Source organism: Myotis daubentonii, chromosome X (genome assembly GCF_963259705.1).
Source record: "Myotis daubentonii chromosome X, mMyoDau2.1, whole genome shotgun sequence".
Lineage (NCBI taxonomy): Eukaryota > Metazoa > Chordata > Mammalia > Chiroptera > Vespertilionidae > Myotis > Myotis daubentonii.
In genome coordinates, this window is record NC_081861.1 from 52,670,545 (window position 1) to 52,691,216 (window position 20,672).

The 20,672-nt window shown below is 44.0% G+C and overlaps 1 protein-coding gene across 3 annotated transcripts in view; it reads right to left on the reverse strand.

Annotated features, from left to right (window-relative positions):
- The window catches only part of PRPS1 (phosphoribosyl pyrophosphate synthetase 1), a 37,521-nt gene extending 19,820 nt beyond the window's left edge, over positions 1-17,701 (reverse strand). The window contains exon 1 of one of the 3 annotated variants that reach the window (XM_059680316.1): positions 17,429-17,701. In XM_059680316.1, the coding sequence (XP_059536299.1) occupies positions 17,429-17,550 (122 nt within the window). In that variant the 5' untranslated portion in view covers positions 17,551-17,701. The remainder of the gene's footprint in view (positions 1-17,428) is intronic. The other 2 variants (XM_059680317.1, XM_059680315.1) reach the window with 2 other exon arrangements.
- Between the last annotated feature and the right edge of the window lie 2,971 nt (positions 17,702-20,672).

Genomic DNA, 20,672 nt, shown 5'->3' on the forward strand with positions numbered 1-20,672 from the left:
TATCAATATTCACAATATAAGAGAAGAGAGGGTGCAAGGAATTGAAAATCTATTTGAAGAAATAATGGAAAACTTCCCTAACCTGGCAAAGGACATACTAGTATTTGTATACAAGTGCAGAAAATGCAGAGAACCAAACAAGATGAACCTAAAAAGGCCCACACACCAAGACACATCATAATTAAAATGACAAATGTTAAAGAGAGAATCTTTTTCTTATTTTTATACAGAGAGGAAGGGGAAGAGAGAAACATCGATTTGTACTCTAATTATTTGTACATTCACTGTTTGCTTCTTGTATGTTCTTAAACTGGAGATTGAACCTGCAACCCTGGTATATTGGGAGGATGCTCTAACCAACTGAGCTACCAGGCCAGGGCCAAAGAGAGAATCTTTAAAGCAGCAAGAGAAAAGCAGTTAGTTACCAACAAGGGAACTGCCATAAGACTGTCAGCTAATTTCTCAACAGAAACTTTGCAGGTCAGAAGGGATTGGCACAAAATATTCAAAGTGATGAAAAGCCAGGACCTACAACCAAGATTCCTCTACCCAGCAAAGTTATAATAATTTAGAGGGAAGGACAGATAATCATTTAGAGGGAATTTCCAGACAAGAAAAAACTAAAGGAGATCACCACCAAACCAGTATGATAAGAATTGTTAAAGGGATTTTTTTTTAAATATATTTTATTGATTTTTTACAGAGAGGAAGGGAGAGAGAGATAGAGAGTTAGAAACATCGATGGGAGAGAAACATCGATCAGCCACCTCCTGCACACCTCCTACTGGGGATGTGCCCGCAACCCAGGTACATGCCCTTGACCGGAATCGAACCCAAGACCTTTCAGTCCGCAGGCCGACGCTCTATCCACTGAGCCAAACCGGTTTCGGCAGATTTCTTTATGAGGAATAATGAAATGATCAAAAATATGAATAATAGTCCAGGCCAGTTTTGCTCAGCAGTTAGAGCACCGGCCCGTAAACCAAAGGGTTGTGAGTTCAATTCCTGGTCAAGGGCATGTACCTCTGTTGCAGGCTCAATCCCTGGCCCCAGTCGGTGTGCAAACGGGAGGCAACCAATCAATGTGTCTCTCTCACATCAATGTTTCTCTCTCTTCACCCCTTGCACCTTCCCTCCACTCTAAAAAAGTCAATGGAAAAAATACGCTTGGGTGAGGATTTAAAAAATATGAATACTAAAATGGCAATAACTACATACCTATCAATGATCACTTTTAAACGTAAATGGGTTAAATGTTCCAATCAAAAGGCATAGGATGTCTGAATGTATAAGAAAACAAAACCCATACATATACTGCCTATAAGAAAACCACTTCAGATTGAAAGACACACAGCCTTAAAGCAAAGGGATGGGAAAATATATTTCATGTAAATGGAAACAAATAAAGAAAAAGTGGAGGAAGCAATACTTGTATCACACTAAATAGATGTTAAAACAAAGACAAAAACAGGAGACAAAGAAGGACCCTACAATTCCACTTCTGGGTATTTATCCAAAGAAACCCAAAACACTAATCTGAAAAGATATGCATTTCTATGTTCATTGCAGCATTATTTACAACTAGAGGCCCGGTGCACAAAAATCTGTGCACTTGGGGGCAGGGCAGACCCTCAGCCTGGCCTGTGCCCTCTCACAGTCTGGGACCCCTCGGGGGATAACCACCTGCTGGCTTAGGCCTGCTCCTCGGGGGATTGGGCCTAAGCTGGCAGTCAGACATCCCTCTGGCAGCCCAGGAGCCCTCGGGGGATGCCCACTTGCCAGCAGGGAGCAGGCCTAAGCTGCAGTCAGATGTCCTTAGCACTGCTGAGGTGGCAGGAGAGGCTCCCACCACCACCGCTGTACTGGCAGCTATCAGCCTGGCTTGTGACTGAGCATAGCTCCCCCTGTGGGAGCGCACTGACCACCAGGGGGCAGCTCCTGCCTTGAGCGTCTGCCCCCTGGTGGTCAGTGTGTGTCATAGTGACCAATCATTCCCAGTCCTTCTGCTGTTAGGGTCAATTTGCATATTACCCTTTTATTATATAGGATAGAGGCCTGGTGCATGGATGGGGGCCAGCTGGTTTGCCCTGAAGGGTGTCCCACATCAGGGTGGGGTTCCTGCTGGGGTGCCTGGCCAGCCTGGGTGAGGGGCTGAGGGCCATTTTCAGACTGGCCACACCCCCTTCAGGTGGGGGGGGGGTCCCTGCTGGAGTGCCTGGCCAGCCTGGATGAGGGGCTGAGGGCTGTTTTCAGGCTGGCCACACCCCCTTCAGGGAGGAAGGTCCTACTGGGGTGCCTGGCTAGCCTGCATGAGTGGCTGATGGCTGTTTGCACGCTGGCCACAGCCCCTTCAGGGTGGGGGTCCCCGCTGGAGTGCCCGGCCAGCCTGGGTGAGGGGCTGATGGCTGTTTGCAGGCTGGCCAAGCCCCCCAGTGGAGACCCTCACCCCATGATGGTGTGGCCAGCCTGGGTGAGGGGCTGATTGCTATTTGCAGGCTGGCCACAGCCCCTTCAGGGTGGGGGTCCCCGCTGGGGTGCCTGGCCAGCCTGGTTGAGGGGCTGAGGGCCGTTTTCAGGCTGGTCATGGGCCCCAGCGGGACCCTCACCCCATGAGGGTGTGGCCAGCCTGGGTGAGGGGCTGAGGGCTGTTCAGGCTGGCCACAGCCCCTTCAGGGTTGGGGGTCCTGCTGGGGTGCCTGGCCAGTCTGGGTGAGGGGCTGATGGCTGTTTGCAGGCTGGCCATGGCTCCCAGCCACCCAAGCTCCCAGTGGAGACTGGCTGGAAGCAGGTATCTGGGGTTTATTTAGCTTCTATAATTGAAACTTTGTTGTCTTCAGCGGAGGCCAGAACCATCCAGGGCAGGCAGGAAGCTTGGCTTCCTCCATCGCTGGGGCAACCAAGCCTCCTGCTTGCTCCAGCTCAGTGGCTGCCGGCCGCCATCTTGGATGGGTTAATTTGCATATAGTCGCTCTGATTGGCTGGTGGGCGTGGCTTGTGCATAGCAAAGGTACAGTCAATTTGCATGTTTCTTTTTTATTAGATTAGATAGTCAAGATATGGAAGCAACTAAGTGTCCATTGATAGACAAATGGATAAAGAAGTCATACAAGCCCTGGTCGGCTTGGCTCAGTGGATAGAGCGTCAGCCTGCGGACTGAAGGGTTCCAGGTTCGATTCCAGCCAAGGGCACATGCCTGGGTTGTGGGCTCCGTCCCCAGTTGGGGACATGCAGGAGACAGCCGATGGGTGATTCTCTCTCACCATTGATGTTTCTATCTCTCTCTCCTTCTCCCTTCCTCTCTGAAATCAATAAAGAAATATATTTTTTAGCCCTAACCAGTTTGGCTCAGTGGATAGGGTGTTGGCCTGTGGACTGAAGGGTCCCAGGTTCGATTCCGGCCAAGGGCATGTACCTTGGTTGCGGGCACATCCCCAGTGGGAGGTGTGCAGGAGGCAGCTGATCGATGTTTCTCTCTCATTGATGTTTCTAACTCTCTATCCCTCTCCTTTCCTCTCTGTGAAAAATCAATAAAATATATTTTTAAAAAAATATATATATATTTTTTAAAAAAGAAGTCATACAACCGGAAACTAATACAAAATAATACTGAATGTAAACTGTAACTGAAAAATAAAATGTAAAGATGTAAATCAAAGTAAAAAAAAGAAGTGGTACATATGTACAATAGAATATTATTCAGCTATAAAAAAGAAAAAATCTTCCCATCTGTGGCAATATGGATGGACCTAGAGGGCATTATCCTAAGGGAAATAAGTCAGAGAATGGCAAATACCATATGATTTTACTTATATGTAGAAACTAAAGAACAATATAAATGAGTAAACAAAAACATAGATACAGAGAACATTTTCATAGCTACCAAATGGGAGTGGGGTTGGGGGGATGGATGAACAGAGGGAAGAGATTAAGATGTGCAAATTGCCAGTTACCAATTGATATTTCTCTCTACTCTCTCCCTCCCTCCCTCTTCTCTAAAATCAATTTTTAAAGAAACTAGAAAATGAGCAATATAAACCCAAAGTAAGCAGAAGGAAGAAAAAAATAACCATAAGAATGGGAAGCAATGAAATTTAAAACAATAAAACAAAACAGAGATAAAACAATGAAACAAAAAGTTTTTTTGGGGGGGAAAGGAAAATCAATAAAATTGATAAGCCTCTAAGAAGACTAACCTAAAACAACTTCATTGAAGAATTTTACCAAACAGTTAAAGAATTAGCAAAATCTTTTTGAGAAAACAGATGAGGGAATTATTTTCCAACTCATTTTATGTGGCCAGTATTACCCAGATACCAAACCAGAGAATCTATATATATAAAAGGCTAATATGCTAAGTGTCCCACTGTCCAACCAGTCGCTATGACACTGACCACCAGGAGGCAGATGCTCAACGCAGGAGCTGCTGAGCTGCAGTGACTTGGTAGCAGTGGTTCTCGGGTGACACACCCTGAAATCAGAGAAGAGGGAGCCGGATTCCTCGAGGAGCCGTGTGATTCCATCTTCAGCCATGGATTATGTTGTTGCTGGGGCACTGTTGGCCCCAAATCTGGTTTACTGCTCACTTTGCGTTCCACACCCTGTACAACAGCAACTTTGCAGAGTGCCCTCTCGCACTCCGGGACCCCTCTGGGGATATCAAAGAGCCGGTTTTGGCCCAATCCCCGCAGGCCAGGCCGAGGGACCCCACTCCACAGACACTGGGGAGGGACCTCGGGAGGTTGGCTCCAGGGTGTGTCTGGCCCATCTCACCCAGTCCTGCTCCACTGGCCACCTTCTAATTAACTTCCTTTCAATGTGCACAAATCTGTGTACCAGGTCACTAGTGGCAATATAAAAAGAAAAACTACAGAGGAGGAGAAGAAAGGTGGGTGTGACTACAACATGTCAACAGGAAGAATCCTTTTTTTTTAATTTTAAATATATTTTATTGATTTTTCACAGAGAGAAAGAGAGAGGGAAAGAGAGTTAGAAACATCGATCAGCTGCCTCTTGCACACCTCCCACTGGGGATGTGTCCACAACCAAGGTACATGCCCCTGGCCGGAATCGAACCTGGGACCTTTCAGTCTGCAGGCCGATGCTCTATCCACTGAGCCAAACCGGTCAGGGCAAGAATCCTTGATATAGATGGTTTTGTATCTTGGCTGCACCAAAGTCAATATCCTGATTGTTGCATCATACTACAGTTATGCAAGAAAACTGTAGTTTGGAAAAACTATGCTTCAGAACTTAGGGAAAACTGGGTAATGGTACACCAGGTCTCTCTGTATTACTTTTTACGACTGCATGTGAATTTATAATTCACACTCTTCCTACTACCTGGAATGCTCTTCTACAACTAGCTCATTCATTTCTCAGATCTCCAATCAAAATATCTTCCCTTAGCCCTGGCTGGTATAAATCAGTGGTTAGAGTTTAGAGTGTTAGCCTGTGCACCAAAGGGTCTTAGGTTCAATTCCAGGTCAAGGGCACAAATTGGTTGCAGGTTCGATCCCCTGGCCCTCTTCAGGACGCATTTGGGAGGCAACCAATTGATGTGATTCTCTCACATATATGTTTCTTTCTCTCTCTCTCTCCCTTTCTCCCTCTCTCTCCCTCTCTCGCTCTCGCGCTCTCTCCCTTCCTCCCTTCCTCTCTCTCTAAAAATCAATGAAAAAAATATCCTTGGATGAGGATTAACAAAACATATATACATAGTTATATCTTCGCTCTGCCCTAGCTGGGTAGCTCAGCTGGTTAGAGCATTGTCCACGCCAAGGTTGCAAGTTTGATCCCCGGTCAGGGCACATACAAGAAGCATAAATAAGTGAAATAACAAATCGATGTCTCTCCCTAAAATCAATAAATTAACATTTAAGAAAAAAAATACCAACCAATTGTACTGTACAGACTTTATTTGCATACTAATTGAGCAAACTAAAAACAAACCCCATGTTTAAGAGACAATAATTTGAACACTGGTTAGTTATTTGATATTAAGAGATAACTATTATTTTTAGGCAGTAAGATGTGGTTACTGAAATATATATATGGGTGATATAATATCTAGGTTTGCTTCAAAATAATTCAATTGTGGGGGTGTATATGGAAGGGAAATAATAGATGAAACATTAGCCACAAATTGCCAACTACTGAACTGGGTGATGGGTACATGGAGGATAGGTAGGGTGGGTAGGATCATTATACTATTCTCTCTACTTCTGTATGTTTGGAATGTTCCATAATCAAGTTCAATAAATAAAGTGACACAGTTATATTCTCATCACCCTGGTTATTCCCTTCAGAACACTTATCACAATTTCTTATCACCCTATTTTTTATGCAATTGTTTATTTTCTGTCTCCTCCACCTAATTTCAAGCTCTATGAAGGCAGGAACCAGATCTGTAATGTTGATCTGTATATCCAGCCAGCTCGTGCCAAAAAATAAATGAATGGATGAATGCATGTCCCCTCAGGATTAGACTTACTCTTGAATCCATTCACTTTAGACAGAATATGAACCTTCTGCAGGCTTGCTTATCATGAAAATTCAGAAGACTTTTATCATCTTTCATATTTCACACTTCATGCAAATACACCCAATGTTTCTTCATTTGACAAATCTGCTCATACCACTTCACAGATACTCATCTAATATTTAATTTTCTTAGAACTATAATCTAATGGGTCCAACATGATGTGATAGCTACAAAGAATTTTACGGTGGGATACTGAAATAGTGATACTGAGCAACATAATGAATATAGCAATTTTGTGGACCCAGCTGAGTTGACATATACTAACCACCAATATCAGCCTAAAGAATTACAACTGTCAGCAGTCTCAATTATGCCAAATGCCAAAACTGATTTCTGAAGACATTCTTCAAAATTCAAATTGATGGGCAGGAAGGAGGCAGGGAAGGCTTTCTGGAAGAGCAACTTTCATGTTTCCCAAAGTGTAGGTCCTAGAACGGCACTGTCCAAAATGGCTGTCACTGACCTCACGTGGTAATTGAACACATGAAATGTGATTAGTGTGACTGAGGAACTGAATTGAGATGTGCTATAAGTATAAAATACTCACCTTACTGTGAAGATACTACGTATATACAAAAAATACATCAAACTTTATATTGGCTACATGTTAAAATTTTAATATTTTGGACATATTGGGATAAAGATATTAAAAATTTTAAGAACTAAAATAAGACTAAATAACATCTCCTGGAGGTGAGCATGTTCTATAAGGTGCAGTAGTGTAGAAGGACTTCTCCAGTCTCCTTTACTAACATAACACTCCATGCCCTTTGAGAAGTCCTAGGCTAAAAAAAGTCCCTTCTGTGTTTTATGGTGCACAACTCTAGGGTCCTGACCAAGTACTTCAAGTATTTGTGCAACTTCAAAACTCAAGAAAGTTTTAATCCCACCCAGTCATCCCCATACAACTTCCTTTACCAAAATCTCCATTTCCGTGGGGAAGAACAAAAGTCAGGCACATTGATTTCACATAAGAAGTCAACTGTGTAGCCGAAACCGGTTTGGCTCAGTGGATAGAGCATCAGCCTGCGGACTGAAAGGTCCCAGGTTCGATTCCGGTCAAGGGCATGTACCTGGGTTGCGGGCATATCCCCAGTGGGAGATGTGCAGGAGGCAGCTGATCGATGTTTCTCTCTCATCGATGTTTCTAACTCTCTATCTCTCTCCCTTCCTCTCTGTAAAAAATCAATAAAATATATTAAAAAAAAAAAGAAGCCTAACTGGTTTGGCTCAGTGGATAGAGCGTCAGTCTGCGGACAGCAGGGTCCCAGGTTCGATTCTGGTGCAAAGCATGTACTTTGGTTGCGGGCACATCCCCAGTAGGGGGTGTGCAGGAGGCAGCTGATCAATGTTTCTCTCTCATTGATGTTTCTAACTTTCCTTCTGTAAAAAATCAATAAAGTATATTTAAAAAAAAGAAGTCAACTGTGTCCTTGACATCTGGGATTGGAAGCCTATGGCTGTTGTTTCAGTCAAGTAAACAGACATCTATGCTCCAGTCACTTGCAAGAGCTAGAGCAGCAGTTTGACAATTGATCCAAGATAATAAAGACCAAGGATTGTATAACAATCTATTCTAAAGCTTTCTTTTTACCAAGAACAGGAAACAACATGCCTCAACTATGAGTGTCAATATAAAAATACCTACCACACTGATTACATTTCCCAGTATGTTACTCAGTATCATTATTTAAGTAACCCACCCATAAAATTTTTGGACATTTTTGCCTGGAAGTATCTAAAGAGTTTTATGAAAATAAAAACTACATAATCGCCCAGCTGGTGTGACTCGGTGATTGAACTTCGACCTATGAACCAGGAGGTCATGGTTCGATGCTTGGTCAGGGCACATGCCTGGGTTGCAGGCTTGGACCCCAGTAGGGGGTGTGCAGGAGGCGGCTGATCAATAATTTTCATCATTGATGTTTCTATCTCTCTCTCCCTCTCCCTTCCTCTCTGATATCAATAAAAATATTTTTTAAAAGACTACATAATCAATTGCATATGCCTTTATCCCTTTGGCTGCCAGAAAGCCAAGGGATACAGTTAAAGTAATACTAAACTTCTATAATCCCATTATGCCACTTTCTTGGCACAATTACTATCATCCTTAGTTCTATAAAGCTTCTGATGTATCTATTTAATGAACCTTTTGTATGCTGACGATCATGAAACACACTTCAAATCCTTTCTTGAAAGCTGGTAAGGTATTAAAATTATCACTGCCAATTTAAACATCAGAGAGCATTTGCTAAATACATAGATTTAATGGAAATGATTCCTTTAAATATTATATTCTAACATCAGATAAGGTTTGAAAATTAATTCTTAAAATATCACCAGCTCGCCACCCAACCCAATCACTAATACCTGTTTTTACTGATTGATTTGAGGGGGGGTGGGGAGAGAAACATCATTCTGTTGTTCCACCCATTCATGCATTCATTGGTTGATTCTTGTATGTGCCCTGACTGGGGATCAAACGCGCAACCTTGGTGAATCTGGACAATGCTCTAACTGAGCTACCCTGCCAGGGTTCTAGTACCGTTTTTGTGTCTTTATAGCATCTGATGATAATCAACCAACAGTTAAGCCATTTCCCAAAGCCAAATTAAGGACTAAAACTTCCCCTTAAGTATAGAAGGATGTTATGACCAGAAATGCATCTAATAACTTGAAAAAGTTATTTAACTATATTCAAAATAAAGTGATACAAGGAAACCAGGACACTGTCTTGTTTTACTATGCATAATTCTAATTTCATTAGTCAAGACTAATCTCTCTCTCAGTAAGTATTATAGAGTACAGACTTTCAAGGGGGGGGAAAAAGGGAGACATATATAATACTCTTTGTAACACTTTAAGCAATAAAACAAAATTTTTAAAAAAGCCTTAAAATGCCATGAATTACACTCAGATTATACAGCTTGGTCAACAAATAGTTCATTGAATCCTCAAAAAATCTTAATATTATTTTTATGATTTCCTCTAATAAGTTAGGTAGTGATTGACAGTACAACAGTTGTACCTAGCCCTAGCCGGTTTGACCCAGTGGATAGAGCATCAGCCAGAGGACTGAAGGGTCCTGGGTTTGATTCCGGTCAAGGGCACATGCTAGGGTTGCTGGCTCGATCCCCAGTGGGAGGTATGCAGGAGGGAGCCAATCAATGATTCTCATCATTGATGTTTCTATCTTTCTTCTCCTCTCCCTTCCTCTATGAAATGAATAAAAAAAAATGTTTAAAAAACAACAACAAAACAAACAAACAAAAAAAATCAATTGTGCCTAAAACCTATTTGCTCTTAACATAATTTAGGGTGCACAAATCTATGGTCCAAGTGGAAAGACCTGGATTAGCAATTTATTTTATTTTAGAGAGGAAGTGAGAGAGAACAAAATATCAATGTGAAAAAGAAACATCAATCATTTGCCTCCCGCACATGCCCCAACCAGGGATTGAACCTGCAACTTGGGTTTGTGCCCTGACAGGAATCAAACCCACCACTTTCTGGAATACAGGACAACACTCCAACCAACTAAGCCACATCAGTCAGGGCCTGGTTTAACAGTTTAAAGGATAATTAATATGCCTTGTTTTCCTCCTAGCTAATGATGTGTTTTCCAAATGGCTTTGGATCAATCATTCTCCCAGCTGTTCTGAAGAGGCCAGAATTCAGGGGTGGGCAAACTTTTTGACTCGAGGGCCACAATGGGTTCTTAAACTGGACCGGAGGGCCGGAACAAAAGCATGGATGGAGTGTTTGTGTGAACTAATATAAATTCAAAGTAAACAGCATTACATAAAAGGGTACGGTCTTTTTTTTTTTTTTTTTTTTTTTTTAGTTTTATTCATTTCAAACGGGCCGGATCCAGCCCGCGGGCCGTAGTTTGCCCACGGCTGGGCCAGATGATTGGCTATGTCCATCCAATGAGAAAACTAGCTTCTCCTTCACCCTTTCTTTCCTTTAGCATCAGGTATAAGTGCATCCAATGAGCATGGGATGTTAAGAAACACAAAGAGGAAATAAAGTAATCTAAAATGTGGTGGTATTAAAAAAAATCTCAAGAATTTAGACAGAGATTTTGGCATATGCCAAATACATGGAGTTAACTACCTAAGGATATATATAATTCTTAGGAAAATCTTAGGCAACCAAAATTAAGAATTTTCACCTCTTTGCCTACCCAGAATAACCAAATAAACCAAAGTTTGATGAGAATTGAGTCAAAAATTTTAGTATATATAAAAGTTTTAAAAGTCAGATAAGATATTGTATCAGCAAAAACTTTAAAGGACAACACCCAGAATTGGGCAAGTTACTTCACCTCTAAATCTCAGTTCCCTCATTCATAAAACGGGGATAGTGAGAGTAACTATTCATAGCAATGTTGAAAGGATTAAATGCAAAGTGTACAAAATGCTTAGCACTGGGACTAGCATATCTTAAGTACTCACTATACATTAACTGTTACTAATATTGTTATTACTGCTGGTCAGAGTGGAAATTGGTTCAACTTTTCTGGAGGGCAATTTGGCAATAGACATTCAAAAGCCTAAAAATGGTATATGCCTTTAACCTAGTAATTCCCCTTCCAGAAATTTATCCTAAGAAAATAATCAGATATGGTCAAAGAGCCCAGCTGGCCTGGTTCAGTGGTTGAGAGTCCACCTATGAACCAGGAGGCCATGGTTCGATTCCCAGGTTGTGGTTCAATCCCCAGTAGGGGGTGTGCAGGAGGCAGCCAATCAATGATTCTATCTCATCATTTATGTTCCTATTTCTCTCCAACTCCCTTCCTCTCTGAAATCAATCAAAAAAATTATCTACACTAATAAAAGACAAAGATGCTAACTGACCATACCTTCACTACACCCTAAGCCACGCCCACCAGCCAATCTGAGTGATTATATGCAAATTAACCCAACCAAGATGGCGGCCAGCAGCCATGGAGCTGGAGCAAGCAGGAGGCTTGGTTGCCCGGGTGATGGAGGAAGCCAAGCTTCCCGCCTGCCCTGAGCTGGCTGTGGCCTCTGCTCATGGCAACAAAGTTTCAATTATAGAAGACAAATAAATCCCAGATACCTGCTTCCAGCCAGCCTCCACTGGGAGCTTGGGTGGCTGGGGGTTGTGGCCAGCCTGCAAACAGCCATCAGCCCCTCACCCAGGCTGGCCACACTATCATGGGGTGAGGGTCCCCGCTGGGGGGTTTGGCCAGACTGAAAACGGCCCTCAGCCCCTCACCGAGACTGGCCAGGCACCCCAGCAGGACCCCCCACCCTGAAGGGGCTGTGGCCAGCTTACAAACAGCCATCAGCCCCTCACCCAGGCTGGCCACACCCTCATGGGGTGAGGGTCCTTGCTGGGGGGCTTGGCCATCCTGAAAACAGCCATCAGCCCCTCACCCAGACTGGCCAGGCACCCCAGCGGGGACCCCCACCCTGAAGGGGCTGTGGCCAGCCTGCAAACAGCCATCAACCCCTAACCCAGGCTGACCAGGCACTCCTATATAATAAAAGAGTAATATGAAAATTGACCCTAACAGCAGAACATCTGGGAATGACTGGTCACTATGATACACACTGACCACCAGGGGGCAGATGCTCAATGCAGGAGCTGCCCCTTGGTGGTCAGTGTGCTCTCACACGGGGAGCTCTGCTCAGCCACAAGCCAGGCTGGTGGCTGCCAGTACAACGGTGGTGGTGGGAGCCTCTCCCGCCTCCTCAGCAGTGCTAAGGATGTCTGACTGCAGCTTAGGCCTGCTCCCCGCTGGCAAGTGGACATCCCTCAAGGGCTCCCGGGCTGCCAGAGGGATGTCTGACTGACAGCTTAGGCCCAATCCCCCCAGGGAGAGAGCCTAAGCCAGCAGGTGGTCATCCCCCGAGGCGTCCCAGACTGCGAGAGGGCACAGGCCGGGCTGAGGGACACCCCCCCCCGCCCCAAGTGCACAAATTTTTGTGCACCAGGCCTCTAGTATATATATAAAAAGAGGTCACCAGGTTGATTCCCAGTCAGGGCACATGACCAGGTTGCAGGCTCCATCCCCAGTAGGGGGCATGCAGGAGGCAGCTGATTAATGTTTCTGTCTCTCTCTATCCCTTTCCGTTTCTCTTTCTCTAAAATTAATAAAGACATATTTTTTTAGTCCTAGCCCAGTGGTCGGCAAACTGCAGCCCCTTGAGTGTGGCTCTTCCACAAAATACCATGTGTGGGCACGCACATACAGTGCGATTGAAACTTCGTGGCCACACTCAAGGGGCCAAAGAGCCGCATGTGGCTCGCGAGCCACAGTTTGCCGACCACTGTCCTAGCTGGTTTGGTTCAGTGGATAGAGCATCGGCCTTCGAACCCAAGGGTCCTGGGATCGATTCCAGTCAAGGGTTCAAGAGCACATACTTTGGTTGCAGGCTGCTTCCCTGCCCAGGCCCTGGTCAAGGCTTGTGCAGGAGGCAACCAATCGATGTGTTTCTCTCACAGTGATATTTCTCTGTGTCTTTCCCTCTCTCTTCCATTTTCTCTAAAAATCAATGGAAAAATATCCCCAGTGAGGGCTAAAAAACACACAAAAAACATATCTTTTAAATAAGAGAGAACAAAAGAAATGGTCAAAGATTTACAATCAAGGGTTTTCATATTAAAAGCATTAGATCAAAATTGGAAATACGAGGGGGGGGGGAATGCCTAGCATCCTCAATGGAAGGGAAGGGAAGGGAAGGGAAGGGAAGGGAAGGGAAGGGAAGGGAAGGGAAGGGAAGGGAAGGGAAGGGAAGGGAAGGGATGGGAAGGGAGGGGAAGGGAGGGGAAGGGAGGGGAAGGGAGGGGAAGGGAGGGGAATGGAAGGGAAGGGAAGGTTATCAATAAATTTGGATCAGTTTGGATGCATACTTCTTCCCAATTTTTATTACTTTTCTAAGTATTCCTGAGCCAGGTATCTCAGCTGGTTAGAACGTTGTTCCAATATGCCAACGTTGCAGATTTCATCCCCGGTCAGGGCACATATAAGAATCAACCAATGAATGTATGACCAAGTGGAACCATAAATCGCTGTTTTTCTCCCTTCCTCTCTCTAACATCAAATAGGTAAAAAATAAAGTATTCCTGAAACTATTCCATAAAAAAAAAACAAAAAAAAACTGGAAATACCTAATAGGGACTTGGTTATCTAAAATTATGGTAAAACCCTAAAACAAACTATACTGTTTAAAAGCTGTTTGAGTCCTGGCCAGTGTAGGTCAGTGGTAGAGTGTCAGCCCGCACATTGAAGGGTCTGGGATGGGGGGTGTTGATTCCTGGTGAAGTGCCCTGGGAGCTGTGGGAAGCAACCAAACTGCATCTCTCTCACATTGATGTTTCTCTTACTTTCTCTCCCCCCCCCTCACCCCCTCTGTCCCTTCCATTCTCTCTAAAAACCAATGGATAAATAAATGAATAAATAAATGTTGTTTAAAACCATCTACACTAATAAAAGAGAAAAATGGTAATTGGCGTACGACGATACCCTTTTCATTGGCTAATCAGGGCTATATGCAAATTAACTGCCAACTAAGATTGGCAGTTAACTGCCAACTAAGATTGGCAGTTAATTTGCATATGTAGGCACAATGCAGGGAGGCGAAAGGGAAAGCAGGAAGAAGCCCCCTGCCACTGACAGTGATCGGAAACCCAGGGGGGAGCTAAGAGCTGGGGGGCAGGGCAAAGGCGGCCCCAGCCATGATCGGAGAATCAGGCGCCTTTGCCGCCCTGGCCAGTGATAGCAGGAAGTAGGGGTGGAGCCAGCGATGGGAGCTGGGCACGGTCGAAGCTGGCAGTCCCAGGAGCTAGGGGCCCCTTGCCTGGGCCTAAAGCAAAGCCCACGATCGCAGGGCCGCTGCAGCTGTGGGTCCCCGCTGCCTGGGCCGGACGCCTCAGCCAGAGGCATCCTGCAGAGGCAGGGGTGGAGCCCACACGATCGCGGCCCCCCTGCCCCCGCTGCCACTGCAGGTCCCCGCTGCCCGGGCCGGATGCCTAGGCCAGAGGCGTCAGGCCTGGGCAAGGGGCCGATCCTGTGATTGGAGGGTGATGGGGGTCAATGCCTGAGGGCTCCCAGTATGTGAGAGGGGGCAGGCTGGGCTGAGGGACACCCCCCCCCCCCACACACACACACACACACACACACACAGTGCACAAATTTCGTGCACCAGGCCCCTAGTGTAGAATAATTATTAAGGGGAGAAATTATTCAAAATATATTGCAAAGTGAAGAAAGCTATAAATAACATGTCTTATATTTTTGGGAAAAAAGTATATAAACACGCACACAAACATCTGGAAGGTCATACATCAAAATGAAGTTTGTCTTGGATGGTGGAATTTTGAGGGATTTCTTTTTACCCCTCATTCTTTTCTATATCATATTTCACATTTTCTGCAATAACATCATTACCCCTTCTTACCAACATTTATTGTGTTGAATGGACAAAGATCTAAAAACCTCAGTCCTATTTCAAACCTCACAATGATTCTATGGGCAGATACCACCTTACAGTTCAAATTATTGAGACAAAGAAAGGCTAAGGATTCAAATCCAGGCTCTCTGAGTCAAGGGCCTAAGTTTTAAACTCTCTTAACTATTTGCATGTGCTATACCATATGCATATTTCTTTAATAACTGGACAGTAATGGATGCTTCTGACTTCAGAAGAAAAGCCATTCTGTTCAAGAGAGCATCAGCCTCTGAGATTCTGCCAAACTGCAGAAAATAGCAAAACTCTGTCTCACTTGAGGATGGGCTCTGCAGTTCCCCATCTGATGACCCACAGCACCCACTGAACTACCCTATCCATGATCTTTAGATTCTAAGAGTCACATGGGGCTGCAGTTACCATTTCTGCATTGCAGAAAAGCCAAAGCTTGGTCGGGAGGGGAAGCTCCATATGCAACATACTTGGTTATGTTCAATGAGGATTTCAGAACATCTAAAGAACCAAAAAGCTAATGATTAAGCCAGAAACAAAGAAACCTAACCAGTCAGCAACTTTCCACATTGTGCTTAATCTTATCCAGTGTTTCCAGGCATGTTTACTGTCCAGTTGTTTAAAAATGAAATCAGCCTTACACCTCAGAAAAGTAGATTGAGATTGCTGATAAATTCAGATAAATCTATCAGTTGAAAAATAAGTTGCTCACCCTCTCCTCTCTCCCAATATAGTCTCAAGTTCTGGTGTGTTGCACTACACAGAGGGTGAATAAAGTTTTTGTATTTTTCCTAGAAGCATAAGAAAAGGATTTAATAAGCACAGTTTTATAAGGGGACCAAAAAAATCCCCCCAAAAACCTCTAAATGAAAATTATTCTTGTCCCCTAGCTATACTGCCATTTGCAAAGTCTGGTCATGTTTTGTCTTCTTTTTTTAATACAGCCCATGAGTCATAATGGTGTGGCCAAAGCTAAAGACAGCAGCTTGACTAGCCTCTTTTGACTAAGGTATTGCCTGGTTACGGATGGCATCAATGTTTGCACTATTATTTGCATCACAACCAGTGGCATAATCCAACATTCAGAAGGAAGCTGTCCACTACAGATGAATGCTTTTATCAGCAGGGTCTACAAAGTGTAACAAGAGTTACACTTTGGTAATAAGTTTAAAGAAAGAAAAATGAAAATAAAAGGATTTAGGAAAACATGCTGAAAGCAATCTTAACTTATTTAACTAATCATTAGGTTTGGTATAAACTTTCCCCTTAACAGATGCCTAAGATTGTGAGCACTGCTCTGATTTGATCAACAGGGTAACAACAAAACATAAAGCAGGCCTATCAGAACCAGAGGATTCTACATTTAGGTGGAAGGTATATGGAAAAGCCCAGACACACCAAGTTATCTCTAAGAGGCCCTCAAGGTGCAGGAGGGTGGAAGTGGAGGGGGGGGGGGGGAAGGGGATTTTAATTAGCAAAGCAATGAAAAAAAAATCGAGTTGCAAGACACTAAGTCATCCAGGTCTTTGACTCCATTAGTATCTTTCCTCAATTATCTTAACATTCAAAACTGTGGACTTAATTTCCCACACAGCACAAAGAGAAGTGGACCCATTCAGGATAGACTTCACTACTAAAATATATGTTTTTGTATTATCTGTACCAGTAGCTGCATTTGGGGAAGGTCAAGAATTCCAGGATTAAGGTTCCGTAAGATTTTCTGGATGACTCAAGCTAAGATGCTGGCAATGAGGATGAAGTTAATGCATCATTACCTTATCAACTAGATTTAACATAAGTATGGCTCTAATATTCTAAACATGCAACTCTAAAGTTGTGAAAGCCAACGCTTGCCAACCTACGGAAGTCCTCAGTATTCATTTTGGCGCCCTCAGCACATGTTACAACACATGTTAATTTCCCTCAATACCAAACACAACATAGTTTCTAATTGATAAGCTGCTTCTTAGATTCTAGAAACACCAGGAGGGCTCAGTACTCAGTACGCTCTCTCATGCAAGCTGGTCCAAGAGGAACTTGTCCAGCCTGGGTGGCTCAACAGCGAAGCGACAAAGCCACGTGTCCCCACAGCCCAGGCTAAGCGTTTTTCCCCTCTCGTGGCTTTAGGCAGCCACTATCCTCCGGCTGGGTCCTCCAACCCTAGCCTTCAAACCCAGAAGCTTCTCCTCAAGCTCAATCTTGGCTCCACCCCACCACCATGGTGAGAACCAATGTGACACCCCCTCACCCGCCGCGAGAGGTAAAATAACGGAAACAGTCCATAGAGCACGCTAGCCTCAGAGCTGACCCTTCCCCCCAAAACCCTGTCCCTTAGAACTCACGCGGCAGCCCCATTGCCCCTACTCTCTGCCGCCCACATATCGCCCTGCAGCTCGGGCAGGTGTGGCGGTGGGGATCCCAACTTCACCCTTACCAGGTCTCCTGGTTGCTGAATTTCTTAGTCACCACCTTGCCTAGCTCCAGGCCCAGGCGGTCAGCAATTTTCTGGGACAAGTCCTGATGGGAGCTGCCGCTGAAGATTTTGATATTCGGCATCTTGGCCAATGACCCTAGGCACTCTTTGCTCAGCGATCACTGCTGCTGCAAGCCCTGAACCAAAGTCAGCCCAGAGACTCAGTACTAAAAGCTTCGCATTGCTACTCCGCCATCTTACGTTCCCGCGGGCGCGCGGCTCTAAATTGCCCAGTGCCCAGGGGGCGGGGCCAGCAGGGAAGCCTCCACCCCCGCTCGCTCCGATTAGTTGAGAAGCAACGAGGGGGCGGATCCTCGCTGCAGCTCTGCCCACAGCCAGCAAACTCAGGTATTATTAGATGGAGGCCATGAAAGGGGAGAGGCTAAAAGCAGCCTTCTCCCTAGTAGCAAGGCAGTTGGGGGGCGGGGGAGGGGGGGGAAGCTGGTCGAAGAGCGCTGAAACCTTCCGCTCTTGAGGAGGGTGGAGGGATGCTGGTGACGTGTAGGACCAGATCTTTCCGCTGGCGGGAAATCAGCTACGCTGCTTTTCCCCTTCAGCACCAGAAAGCAAGTCTGGCTCTGGTTTACAGTTTCTTTTCAGAAGATCTGTTTATCAGGATGGCAGCCACAGTTCATCAGAATGAAGGGGAGATTTCTGAACATGAGTTTGCATGTTTCTGAACATGAGTGGTTTTTATCACTGTATAAGGACGGGGCCAAATTAAAACACATTTTCATCACAGAGAGATACCCTTAGCACTGGCGCATACAGAGTTTGTTTGCCCTTTGCAATTATGGCAGTTTCACCTTGGGGAAAGTGACAAGGCACACCACCTAATAATCCAGACACTGCAAGAGAAAGCTGTTTTTTTTTTGTTTGTTTCTAACGCTGGGACCCAGTATGTTCAAACGAGTGAAGGAGTAAGAATTTTCCAAAATATCTGGGCAATAAAGGTCTGATTTACTGAATGCTTGGAAAAGAGAGAAAATACAGTGTATTTATGGGACTTTGGATAAAGAGCCCTGAATGAATCAGAAAACCTGGTTTTTGGTCATATCTGCCCCATGTGAGCCTCAACATCATCATCTGCAAATTGCTAATGTGGCCTTTTACACCATGCTTTGTGATGATGCATACTAATTGGACCACAGAGAGCTTGTATTCTTATACATTTTCATTAGGTATATTCCAACCATGCTTTAGAAGTAAGAGATAAGTACAATTTTAAAATAAAAATTCATACAATTTTAGAATTGTACAATTGTAGTTATGAGCAGCACATTCTTCGCTGCTCAGAAGGAGACAGTTTTGGCAGCTCAGGCAGAAGCTGCCAAGAAGTGACCCCTCTCCCGCACACTACAGAATTTTGAAGGAGCAGCAGGGAAGGGGGCCACTGGGAAGGCTGTACCAAAGAGGAAGAGGGGAGGTGACACCAACCTGATTATTATTTCCCTCACTTTAGGTTATATATTTTACACATATGGATGTACAGCTCCCCCAAAAAAACAATATAGAAAGGATTTCAGAAATCTACTAGCCTCATTCTACTTATGGTGAAACTGAGGCCCAGAGATGAGAAGTGATTTGTCCAAGTGGCAAAGGCAGAAAACACTTAAAGCAGCCTCCTATCTTACCTGTACTGCCATTGAGAAACTCTCTTTTTTGGTGTCCATGGAGAAACTCTCTTTTTTGACCTTTTGTCATACTTTTACAAGTTTAGAATTCAATGTAGGCCGAGGTATATAGAAGTACTTGGAGAAGGAAATAAACTGCAAGGTAGAATATTAATAGTCTTCCATCACAGTTCATTCATCAAATATTTACTGAGTGTTTTATTACATACCAGACAGTGTGCTAGACATCCAGGGGACTATAACTTATTTGCCCCCAAGGAATTAGCTTATTCAGTAAATACAGAGTGTCCCCAAAAATGTATATCCACTTTAACAGTTGCTGGCTCAATTTTGAAAATGAAATGTGCGTTAATAAACACTGCCTTTATAGTTATTCAAAGTGTGTGTATACATTTTGGGGGGGCACCCTATATTTATTGTGTACTTTTTATGTGCCAGGCTCTGTTCTGTGCTCAAAGAATACAGCAGTATACAATTAAAAAAAACCCTATTCTCATGGAGTTTACATTCTCAAACATCAAACACATAAGTAAAATATATGTCAAATGGTGATAAATGCTATGGAGGAAAATCAGGCAAGGAAGTGGGATAATGTGCCAGGATAGTGGTAGGGGGAAGGGAGAGTGAAATTTTATTTTATCTTATTTAAAAAAAAATTTTCTTTTAATTTATTGATTTGAGAGACTGAAACATTGAAAGTAGGGTAGTCAGAGAAGGCCTATCTGGGAAGATAACATTAAAACAAACACCTGAAGGAGACTCTTTCTCCCTCCCCATGTGGGAGTCTGTGCTGTAAGATTCTTTCTCCTTCTCCACCTGGGAGTCTGTACTTGTTCTTCAGTAAATTTCCACCTTTGCTATAAACACACACACATACACAAAACCCCACAAAGACCTGAAGAAGATAAAGGAATGAGCTATTAGATTATCTAATAATAAACTCATTAGATTAAACATCCCCTTCGGGCAAACACTAGGTAATCTGATCCATAAACTCCCAAAAGTGTATACAAATCCTGTTTTCTTTGTTTCTTTTTTTCTCTCTGAAAGGTAACGTAACCAATGTCCGGGCATGGGGGAGGGGCCTTAGAATATCTCTTTAGGAGTAGGTGGGCCTCAGGCAATATCTACAGCAAGGTAATACTGAGTGGAAAGTTTAAAGACTTGAGTTAAAATAATTTAGAAAAAAAATTAGACCACCAGTAAAGGGGCAATGTGTATGGGGTGGGCATAAGGATCCTAAGGGATGAGGGTTTGAAAGGCATGTAGCTGAGTTATATGTACATAGTGGTGGTTTCTGTAAGTTTGATATAATTCAAACCAAATGTATTGAGATCCTTCTAAACGCTAGGGCCTCTGGAGAGTGGGTACACAAGAGATGAATAGTACACAATCCTTTCCCCCAAGCAGGCAAGAGAGATACTTACTGAAATAAGGTTAAGCCTGGCCTGTGTGGCTCAGTGGTTGAGAGTTGACCTATGAAACAGGAGATCACCGTTCAATTCCCACTGTGGGGTGCGCAGGAGGAAGCCAATCAATGATTCTCTCTCATCATTAATGTTTCTATCTCT